At 35.5% G+C, this 12,300-nt stretch overlaps 1 protein-coding gene across 1 annotated transcript in view; it reads left to right on the forward strand.

The window, feature by feature from the left end:
- Positions 1-11,021, forward strand: part of jak2b (Janus kinase 2b) — a 44,271-nt gene extending 33,250 nt beyond the window's left edge. The window contains exons 21-24 of the mRNA XM_048189349.1: positions 8,901-9,073; positions 9,193-9,310; positions 9,499-9,612; positions 10,372-11,021. Coding sequence (XP_048045306.1) covers positions 8,901-9,073; positions 9,193-9,310; positions 9,499-9,612; positions 10,372-10,506 — 540 coding nt within the window. The 3' untranslated portion in view covers positions 10,507-11,021. The remainder of the gene's footprint in view (positions 1-8,900; positions 9,074-9,192; positions 9,311-9,498; positions 9,613-10,371) is intronic.
- The last annotated feature ends 1,279 nt before the right edge of the window (positions 11,022-12,300 follow it).

Below are 12,300 nucleotides of genomic sequence, written 5' to 3' on the forward strand. Positions count from 1 at the left end.
TAATGTAGCCTGGGCTACTAAGTGATGATATTAAAAGATCAAATTCTACAGAAAACATTTTTTTTTTTCTGTAGCCTATACTATGCTTTATTAGTATAGTGTTTACTAACTTTGGTCTTTTAATGTCACTGTCTTAATAATACATGAAGTCACGTTAAGCGTTTTCTTAATGGGAGGAAAATGTTTAATTAAACGTGTTGCGTTCATATTCTGGGCTCATCTGCTTTTCTGTAGTATGCTTTATTAGTATGATGTTTAGTAAGTTTGGTTTGGTAATAACACTGTCTTAGTAAATTAAGCCACGTTAAGCATTTTAGAATGTCCCGTACTCGATGTCTTGCGTTTTCAGTGTTAATTTACTGATTTTGATTGTGTTTATAGTGTGCAATATAACATGTGTTCATGTTTCGCGTGTAAAAAAACACAGTATTTTTCACATAATTTACTTATCTGTATACCGCTGTTTCCACTGTCATAAAAACGGGCTGATGACTTCCTTGCAGACGTGTAAAAAGTACTCAAAAATGTTACTCAAGTGAAAGTACAAGTACTGAGTGAAATTTTTACTCGATTAAAAGTAAAAGTATCTGGCCAGAATCATACTTGAGTAAAAGTAAAAAAGTACTACATTAAAATTGTATTTGAGTATTAAAAAAGTAAAAGTAACAGCAAGAATGAAAACTAGAGATTCTTGGGTCCCACTTTATATTAAGTGGCCTTAACTACTATGTACTTACATTTAAATTAATCATTTGATACAATGCACTTATTGTGTACATACATGTTTTTACATTGTACTTATATTTTAAAAACACCTGCATGTGTAAAAACTGTTTTAGTGACATCATTAAAGAAGGAAGTAGAGGGATGTAGTCCAAACTGGCCGTTCGATGTAGGCGACTTCTGTTAAAGGTCCCGTTCTTCGTGATCCCATGTTTCAAACTTTAGTTAGTGTGTAATGTTGTTGTTAGAGTATAAATAAAATCTGTAAAATTTTAAAGCTCAAAGTTCAATGCCAAGTGAGATATTTTATTTAACAGAAGTCGCCTACATCGAACGGCCAGTTTGGACTACATCCCTCTACTTTCTTCTTTAATGACGTCACTAAAACAGTTTTTTGACTAACCTCCGCCCACAGGAATACACAAGAGTTGCGTTTGTAGAGTGTGTTTGTCGCCATGTCGTCGAAACGCTGTTATTTTCATCCCGCAGTCCAATCACCGGGTCTGATTCCGGCTCAAATTGATAGGGTAAAATTGTTTACAATAACACTGAGCGCATGCATCTCCACGTTATGGTAAGAGGCGTGACCTTTCCGGGCAAGATGCGCTAAGCTGCTGTCGAATCACAACACAGGAACCGCTGGCACAATCAGAACTCGTTGCGTATTTCTGAAGGAGGGACTTCATAGAAAAAGGAAGTCATCAGCCCGTTTTTATGACAGTGGAAACAGCGGTATACAGAAAAGTAAATTATGTGAAAAATACTGTTTTTTTTTTTACACGCGAAACATGAACACGTTATATTGCACACTATAAACACAATCAAAGCTTCAAAAAAACACGAAAAACGGGACCTTTAAATAAAATATCTCGCTTGGCATTGAACTTTGAGCTTTAAAATTTTACAGATTTTATTTATACTCTAACAACAACATTACACACTAACTAAAGTTTGAAACATGGGATCACGAAGAACGGGACCTTTAATTAGACACGACAAATAAAAAACACCATGGCGTCAATTTAAATGTATGCCATAAGTATTTTTATTTTTTTATTTTTTTTACTAATAATTAAAAATAAGTATAACTCAATAGGTATTAGCAGTCTATTATAAATAAAAAATAAAATGTAATTATAATAAATATAAGGAGGCTATAATAAAAATATCATTATTCTTTAAAAAATAAGTTGAAATTGTGCAAACTGACTTTTATCAAACGCACAGACTATCGATTAACATACTCTGATAGGCCTAGTTACAGTAGGACTGTAGAAGTTTTCTTAAAAAAAAATCTCTATGGAGAAAATGAAATACTATGAAAATAGTTTTAGTTATGATTTGTTTCCCGATTAGTTGTGATTTTGCTTTTGATTTGGCTAAGTTTAGTTAGATTTGTATCAAATACAATGTGATTTTCTGTGATCGAGATCTGGCAGCAGCTCATTTTTCCTCTTGGGCGAGCTATAAGCTCATAGCTTATCCTGCCCATGTAAACTCGCATAGACCAGCAAACCAATGAGAACGCTGGACGATGATGATGCTCCATTACAAAAGCGTGAAGGCGCAAAAGCTGCTGTAGATCAGCTCTCCCGGAAGTCTCCGTAACTGGCAGATTTAAGAAAAATACCGTCGTTTGGCAAATAAATAAATTACGGACAGTTACATATGCATCACCAATCCTGTAGGCTGTATGGTACACATCAAACAAGGGATTTAATAGTAATTTATAATGTTAATATTAGTTGCCGAGTGGCTTGGGTAAGCAGAGCATTCGCAGCTTATATATATATATATATATATATATATATATATATATATATATATATATATATATATATATATATATATATATACAATATATATATATATATATACAATATATATATATATACAATATATATATATATATATATATATATTGTATATATATATATATTAGGGCTGTCAAAAATAGCGCGTTAACGACGTTAATTAGTTGTTTGTTGTTAATTACGTCAATTTTTTAACGCATTTCACGCATGCGCAGTGTGACTTATTATTTAGGTCAGGAAAGTCAGGGAAGTGGTTGGGAGCTAGAGGCGAAATGGAGTAAGGTGAGCAAAGTGGGCCGGATTCAAATATAAAAAGAATGATGATGGTACAGTTAACAAGTACTAGGTTATTTGCAAGATTTGTAACAAGGAGTTTCAATTTCACCGGAGCTGTTCAAGCTTGTAGCCTATGGTAAATCCTACCCATGCAGGTAAATCAGTCTGTAACTTATCAAATAACATTGCTTTGATTATTTTCTGGAATTAATTAAACCAAGTCAAGTGTTAATTTCGTCAGACAAGACGAAATATGTTCGTCAACGACCTTTTTTTTCATGACTAAAACGAGACGATGGCAAGACTGCACCACTGTCCAAAAACGCTCACTAAGACTAAATTAACATGAATTTGACGAAAAAAGACGAGACGAAAATGTTTTGCATAAAATAAAAACTAAGATAACTAACGTTAACTTACTCTCTTAATTTTCGTCTACAATCGTCTCTGCTTTTTCATCAGCTTTTACACCTTTAAAATATTCAGAACGAGTTCGGATCCCGTTTATTACATTGCTACCTACCAAATAAATCAATAATTTGACACAAAATTATGATTTAAAAAGGAGTTTATTGATTTAAAAACGATTGTATTGCTTCCGCTAAAGAAAATAGTGCGCTCCGTCTCTACGGTTAGAATCCTGTGTGTCCATGGCAACGCTCTGTTTTTCATGGCGACGGTGTGTTATAGTTAGCAGCGGTCTGTTATCAAGAAACTAACAAAAAAAGATATGTGAATGACTAAATATGACTAAAACTAACAAGGACATTTGACACAAGACTAAGACTAAATTAACTGTTATTTATGTTATTTATCTTTTGGTATGCATTTCAGAAAAAAAAATGGTTAGGATTCAGGTGTAATTGCAAATAGTGATTAATCCTGATTAATCCACTGAAAATTCTGATTAATTTGATTAAAAATTTTAATCATTTGACAGCCCTAATATATATATATATATATATATATATATATATATATATATATATATATATATATATATATACACTCACACACAAATAGTATGAGAAAAATGCCAGAGATCACTGAATTTAACATAAAATCGTAATTTTGCATCAGCAAGGTCACTCTCAATCATATCAAAATCAAATGGAAAATGGATACTAAATATGTGGTATTTAAGATGTTAAAAGAAAATTGGAAGAATCAGGAGAGGACAAGGACAAAAAGGACTGGAAGGCCAAGAGAATGAATATGTATATATAATAATGAATATATATATATATATCAGGGTTTCCGTTGTCCGGTAATTACCGGACATTGGCCGGGAAAAAAATTAAATGTCCGACAAAATTAAATCTCTCCGGTCAAATTGTCAGATTAAAACTGCCTAATAATCCCGGCCCCGCCCCCCTAACTGCGGACACCGCTCCTCTTATCGATACCGTAAGCCTGCGACGTGATGCCCTCGCTGTCATGACAGCGCTCCGTGGCTATGGAGGATTGCATTTCTCCACAGCCTGCGAAGTCCTCATATGTGATTTCAACGAAATGTATCCAGAGTGGACCAAGCTCGCCAAGATAGCCTGTGTAATCCCTGTCTCGAGTGTTCCTGCAGAGAGGGGGTTCTCGCTGCAAAATCGGATCTGCTGTTAGTCTTCTTCACCAGCAGGTGCCGCTAGCGGCTGTTTAGGAAGACCAAAGCAACGCTAGTAAGTCATCATTCATTCATAAAAACGGATTTACAGAATTAGAGCAAGCGGTAAGTGAATGTGTGATGATTATCAGGGCCAGTATAAATGCAGAAAAGCTGATAAAGACACAAAAGCTGCATTTATGTTTAATTCAGTGTATTTACGCTTACTTTCCCAGTGTAGCTACAGCTTTCTCTCCAGTGAACAAGATAACGTTATTGCCCGATGCTGGTGTATAGATCAAACGTTAAATCTGAGATAGACATATATTTCTCTCTGTTGTTTAGTTTCCTTAACTTTATATCGCAGCGCTGTGTTGTAATACTAGGGCTTCCCTCATCCGTCATAGCTGCCATCAGGACATATAAACTCTTAACACAGCTTAATGGACTCGTACAGTGATATAAAAGACCAAACTCGCACCTCATTTGTGATGTAGGTTAGACTATATAGGCTCCAAGAAAGCAGATACTGGCATTAAGTTGATCTGAACGTTTGATTATGATATTCGCAAATTTAGGGACCGTCTCTAAAGTCACAAAACCAACTGTAAATTGTTCATCTAGGTGTCAGGTATAATGCAAACCTTTTAGATTTTTGATGTTTATTAAAATAAAAGGTAACACTTTATATTAAATAGTTGATATGAACGAACAATGAACTGCACTTCTACAGCACTTACTAATCTTTGTTAATGTTAATTCCAGCATTTACTAATACATTATTAAAATCAAGAGTTGTATTTGTCAACTTTAGTTAATGCACAGTGAAGTAACATGAACAATGAACTGCTGAATTTTTATTAACGTTAACAAAGATTAACAAATACAACAACAAATGTGTTGCTCATGGATAGTTCACATTAGTTAATACATTATGAACCTTACTGTAAAGTGTTTCCAAATAAACTGTCAAGTATTATGTAAAGATTGCTATGTATTTCACTACTGTATTGGATCATACAAAAAAATGCCATAATTTAAAGCTCAATAGCATTTGATGAGAATGATTTACAATCACCAAAACTACCTGTGAAGTGTTCATCTATAGGTGCCAGGTCGAAGAGTGATGCACCCTTCTCTCTCTCTCTCTCTCTCTCTCTCTCTCTCACACTCACACACACACACACACACACACACACACATATTCAAACACACTCAACTCAAAGTACATGCACATATACTTTTTCTTTTTTTTACACATTCATCACACAATTAGTTCTACTTAGTTAATTTTATTTCTAAATTTTATTTAAAATTTGTATAAGCAGGATAATCTATGATCAGGTAAAATAAAAAATGAACAAAGTAAAAAAAATTGTGTGATGAACGTGTAAAAAAAAAGAAATAGTATATATGCATGTACTTTGAGTGAGGTGTGTTTGAATATGTATATGTGCATGTGTGTCTACAAGAGTTTGGTAGAAGGTAGAAACGTGAATACAGAATGTTGTAACTTTAGAGACGGTCCCTAAATTTGCGAATATCATAATCAAACGTTCAGCGTAAAATCAACTTTATGCCAGTATCTGCTTTCTTGGAGCCTATATAGTCTAACCTACATCACAAATGAGGTGCGAGTTTGGTCTTTTATATCACTGTACGAGTCCATTAAGCTGTGTTAAGAGTTTATATGTCCTGATGGCAGCTATGACGGATGAGGGAAGCCCTAGTATTACAACACAGCGCTGCGATACAAAGATAAGGAAACTAAACAAAAGAGAGAAATATATGTCTATCTCAGATTTAACGTTTGATCTATACACCAGCATCGGGCAATAACGTTATCTTGTTCACTGGAGAGAAAGCTGTAGCTACACTGGGAAAGTAAGCGTAAAGACACTGAATTAAACATAAATGCAGCTTTTGTGTCTTTATCAGCTTTTCTGCATTTATACTGGCCCTGATAATCATCACACATTCACTTACCGCTTGCTCTAATTCTGTAAATCCGTTTTTATGAATGAATGACTTACTAGTGTTGCTTTGGTCTTCCTAAACAGCCGCTAGCGGCACCTGCTGGTGAAGAAGACTAACAGCAGATAGAGATGATGCATCGGCACTCTACTGCTCTTCCTGCAGTTCCCGGATGTGAAATGTTGAATTTTCTGCCGAATTTGAGCCACTGAATTTGTGGAAGCGAATTTGTAAAGTGAAATAAAATGGACTGAAAATTGCTAGTCGAATTTTATAGGTTGTATTTTTAAACAGAATAAATATCTTGGAAGTGAAATTTGAAATCTGAATATGAATTATTTAATTTTTAATAATGAAAATGTGTGTGAAATATTTTTAATTGAAATATTCACAGCTTAAATATACGACTGTGTTGAATTTCATCCCATAAAAATGCAAGCCTTAAAAATACAGTGCATCTAAATGCAAGTACAGCTAATGTAATGCATATTTTTTTTCAGTTAGAGCAATTCAACAAGCTTTTTATTTCAAAAACATTTGGCATTAATTTACTTCCATACGAAGTCGCCTTGCGGAGAACAAGGTTACGCGGCTTATGTGCATTGCAAATTGTGGAGAGACACTGGGAAGTTTTGATTTTAAGTCGGCAGCTGCACAATTCAGCACTGCAAAAAAGCGTAAAAAGTAGCCAAAAATGACGCGAGACAATGTTATAGGCCTAGTCATTTGTTTGTTCAAGTTCATTTGACAAGGAGTCATTTCACACGGTGGCCAATTTAAATGTTACCAGCTAAATGAGACATACTGAGTTTATAATTAAGTTTGCTTGAGTAAAAACAATGCTATATTCGGATATTTTATGTGGGGAAGGGGGGTTGGTTTGTTAAACTATGAAATGTGAAACCATAGTAAAAAACAATTGGTTGATTGACGCCAATCGGACGTTCATGTTTTTTTTTTTTTTCTCGTCTATTTGAAAGTTAGGCTAATAAACATGTTGCATATACGGCCTGATCATGGGCGTCGGAACCATTGTATGTGGGTGGGACAAGACCCACCCACTTTTTAAGACCAATGATATTGGACCCACTCACTTTTACCGTCTCTAATTCAGCATTTGTCTAATCCCCCTCAGGTGATGCTACTCCACAAACCACCAACACAGCATAAAAAATACCAAAAATAAAAATATTTTTTAAAACATCGCCAAGTAAAACGCTGTGTTTATATAGAACTGTCGGCGTAAGTCAAACGAGCGCGGAAAAGGTAGATTCAGCTGAACAACAGTGAACTGTGGTCAGATGAGATGTTGTCAGGTTATGTCAGTAAAGCTCCAATCAGCCGTTAGGTGTACTCATTCTTGAGCGTGAACTCAAGAATTGCTCGCGCAAATGCGCCGGCGCGCGCTGCATATTACTTTATTATAGTTTAACTAAAGCGCTAAAGAAACTACAGGCATGCACCATCATTATTCTGAGGTAAATTAAGTCATGGAATTACCAAACATGCGATTAAAGCTGCCTCAAAACTGCGTGCATGTATGTATTTGTTGACATGGTTTTAAAGCTATCGTTATCCAATTTGTTGGCCTTAAAACGTCTTAAAATGCATATATACACCAAGGTAATCAAAAGTTTCTCGGGGGAGCATGCCCCCGAACCCCCCTAGCATAATACATTTTGTGACCTCGGTAAATATAAAACCCTGCGTACGGCCCTGCTCCTTTTCTATCTAACGAAATCAAAGGTAATCGTGTATTTCTCCAGTTGTGCGCGCTTTGGGACTAAACTTTGTATGCACTATGTGATCAATGAGTGAAAATAAATGGAAGCAAAAACGCGATTGAATGTAAAGGTTTGTGTCTCGTTGTTCTATTCAAAAAAATCAATAACTACCGATCTTGGCATTTTATCTATCTTTTATCTCTCTATATGTATCTCTCTCTCTCTCTCTCTCTCTTTATATATATATATATATATATATATATATATATATATATATATGATTGCATAAAAAAAAATTGGAGGGAGGACCCACCCACGTTTTTTTTGCTTCCGACGCCCATGGGCCTGATTATGTCATTTTTTAAGTTACATAAACTGCTTTCAGTTTTCCTCAACTTGACTAATTAAGAGGCGATATTTGACCGGCATATCATCAAAATGTCCGGAAAACGAAACCTCTGCCGGTCACTTTGACCGGCACCATTTTTTTTCTAGCGGAAACTCTGAGAGATTATATATATATATATATATATATATATATATATATATATATATATATATATATATATATATATACACACAAACACAAACATTTATGTTAGATTTTAGATCCATTTGACAGCACTAGTCTCTATTAATTTTTGTTCTGTGAGCCTCCTATTTTTTTCTTTTTTCTCTTTATTTCAAACGTGTCTCTTTACTGTTCAAATTTCCTTGTCTGACCCTATTTTACATTACCTCATTCCATAACAATCTCTTGAAATTGTCACATCTGCTGTTATATCTCTACAGGGCATGGAATACCTTGCGACAAAGCGGTACATTCACAGAGACCTGGCCTCACGAAACATCCTAGTGGAGAGTGAACTCAGGGTTAAGATTGGTGACTTTGGCTTGACCAAGGTTTTACCTCAGGATAAAGAGTACTACAAGGTTAAAGAACCTGGAGAGAGTCCAATATTCTGGTATGACTTTCATGCATCGTTGGAACACAAAAGATGTTCAGCAGCAAGATTTACTGAAGTCAGTTAGTCATAGAAGTTTAGAACAACATGAAAGTGAGTAAAAGATGTGTTTGTAACAGGTATGCGCCCGAGTCTCTTACTGAGAGTAAGTTCTCAGTAGCGTCAGACATCTGGAGTTTTGGAGTGGTTCTGTATGAACTCTTTACATACAGCGACAAGCTCTGTAGCCCCCCTACAGTAAGTATCACAGCTGTTCTTTGTTATTTCTTGTTTTGTTTTCTGGACATGCCACATTCTTGCACATGCAATAAGGGCAACATTTAACGATTGCTGGTTTTGAATTGCTCTGGCTATGTAAATCACAACCTGTCAACAAAACTGCATAGAATTATGTTAAATAAGAATCTCAATTTTTTTGTGTTCAGGTTTTCCTGAGTATGATGGGAGGTGACAAGCAGGGACAAACGATAGTCTATCATCTCATCGAGCTCTTGAAAAAAGAAAACCGTTTACCCCAACCTATGGGCTGTCCCTCAGAGGTACCAGATCTCAGAACACATACAACACTAATGAAAACTCTACAGTTGAGTCAGGATTTTAATTTGAATATGATTTATCCACAAACATCAAGCAAACTTATAGTGCAGAAATGCCAATAATAATTAGCAGACATTTGACATCTCCGATCCATAAACATTTTTGTATAAATACAGTCTCTTTTAATTTAGAGTAATTTTAGATGTATTGACCATTATAAATGCTGATGTTTATTTAATATATTCAAGGCTCGAAATTGCGACCATTTTAGTCGCATATGCTTCCTAAAATTAACGTGTGCGACCTTAAAATATATTTGGGATCATTTGCGCGAGTGCAAACAATTGTTGAGGTGCAACCTGTTTTCATTTCTCTACAAAACGTGTATTAATAAGAAATCAGCATATTAGAATGATTTCTGAAGGATCATGTGACACTGAAGACTGGAGTAATGATGCTGAAAACTCAGCTTTGCCATCACAGGAATAAATTACATTTTACAATATATTATAATTGAAAACTGTTATTTTAAATTATTGTAATATTTCACAATATTACTGTTTTACTGTATTTTTGATCAAATAAATGCAGCCTTGCTGAGCACAAGAGACTTCTTTTAAAAACATTAAAAAATCTTGCCAACCCCAAACTTTGGTAGTGTAAAATTGTGTAAATGAAAAAGAATCAGGTCAAAAACAGGTCATTGCAAATCAGCTTTTACTAACAGTCTTGCTAAACATTGCCTTTTTTAATTCTCTTAGATGTGTGAAATCATGCAGGAATGCTGGGACAACGATCCTAGTCTTCGGCCAACCTTCAAGGAGCTCGCTCTCCGTGTAGACTTGATCCGGGACAGTAGCGATTCAGACCGATATACCCAAGTGCCTGCATTTTAAAGAGAGAAGCTTCGCTCGCTCACCGCTGCCATGCAGATATCCAGCCCTGAGTCTGTCCTCTGGCCCTGTCCACTGTCTTAAAATGCTTCTTTGTGCCATTATGGCAGATCTAACCCCAGGACTTGGATCACCACATCTACTCTCTGAACAATTAATGTCATTTATATCAAGAATGGGTTTCTCTTTTGCTAGCAGTGCTGGCATGCGCCCCTCTATCAGCGATAGTATGATTGAATGAATCGTTTTATTAAGAAATGCAAGAGCTGTGCATTTTTACATCCATGTGTTTGTATATACATATATAAAGATGATTTTATAATTTTATAAAAATGAAATGAACTGTGTGGAAGCAGTGTCATATAAATTAAGATTTGAAAAAATATATAATTGTTTTTAGGTTGTTTGTTGTAATGCAGGTGGTGTCTGATTGAAAAGATATAAAAGATCTTGCTATTGTAAGTCTTTGTTTTCTTGAATAAATGCTAATGTTTTAGTCATCGCTACAGCCCAAAATAGCTGTTAATGAGCCGTTTCCCAGTGGTATTCTTCCCCATTAACCTCTTTGTAACATGATGGGCATGTGGAGTACGTTTATATAATCCATATAGGCTGCAAATGCTCTGCATACCCAAGCCATTCGTGGACTCGTTAATTAATATCAATACTATAAATTCCCTCGTTTGTGGTGCACCATACCAACATGATAACATTTTGGTAATACTTGTGTAACTGTCCATCATTTATTTATTTACCAAACAACGTTCATTTTACAGGGTTCTCATTGGTATGCGGGCATATGGGGGATTTAATGCACAGGTAAAGCTGTGAACGGATCACTCGCCCAAGAGGAAAAATGAGCTGCTGCTGCTAGATCTCAATCACCGAAAATCACATTTTATTTGATACAAAACTAACTAGACTAAATCAAATGGGAAAAAATAATGACTGAAACTATCTTCATAATATTTTATTTTCTCGATAGTTTTTTTTTTTTATTTACTGAAATTTATAAACGCCATACCCGGTTAAAAAAAAGTCACCATTCGCCACTCCACTTAAAAGGGTGAATTGCCCTAAAGTGGGACACTGCCTAGTGTGGGACACCTAAGGTTTAGTGTTTGTAGGTCCGTCATAAATGCATGAATGCGAAAACTGAAAAATGCTGCCTTCAGAGGATGCATTCCAAGGTAGGAAGGCATGTCTTGAATCCAAAAAAAGGGGAGAAAGATTATTTTATGAATGTGTTATATGCACTTTCTCTTTTGATTTGATTACGGGTTTTTAAAATGGTATTGGATGTGGATTTAATGTTTTGGCTACACATCGGTATATGTTACAGAAGTCTGAAATGCAAAAAATGTCCCACATTAGGGCAATTCAACCCATTATATAATATAAATTCTTCTAGAAGCGCTTTTGTGAGGTCAGGCACTGATGTTGGTGAGAAGGCCTGGCTTGCAGTCTCCGCTCTAATTCATCCCAAAGGTTCGATCGGGTTGAGGTCAGGACTCTGTGCAGGCCAGTCAAGTTCCTCCACACCAAACTCACTCATCCATGTCTTTATGGACCTTGCTTTGTGCACTGGTGCGCAGTCATGTTGGAACAGGAAGAGGGCATCCCAAAACTGTTCCCACAAAGTTGGGAGCATGAAATTGTCCAAAATATCTTGGTATGCTGAAACATTAAGTGTTCCTTTCACAAAGCCCAACCCCTGAAAAACTTTACAACCTATCACGGTGCCACTCTTGAATTCACTGAGTTCCTGAGAGCGACCCATTCTTTCACAAACGTTTG

The sequence above is a fragment of the Megalobrama amblycephala genome, linkage group LG4 (assembly GCF_018812025.1).
Source record: "Megalobrama amblycephala isolate DHTTF-2021 linkage group LG4, ASM1881202v1, whole genome shotgun sequence".
NCBI lineage: Eukaryota > Metazoa > Chordata > Actinopteri > Cypriniformes > Xenocyprididae > Megalobrama > Megalobrama amblycephala.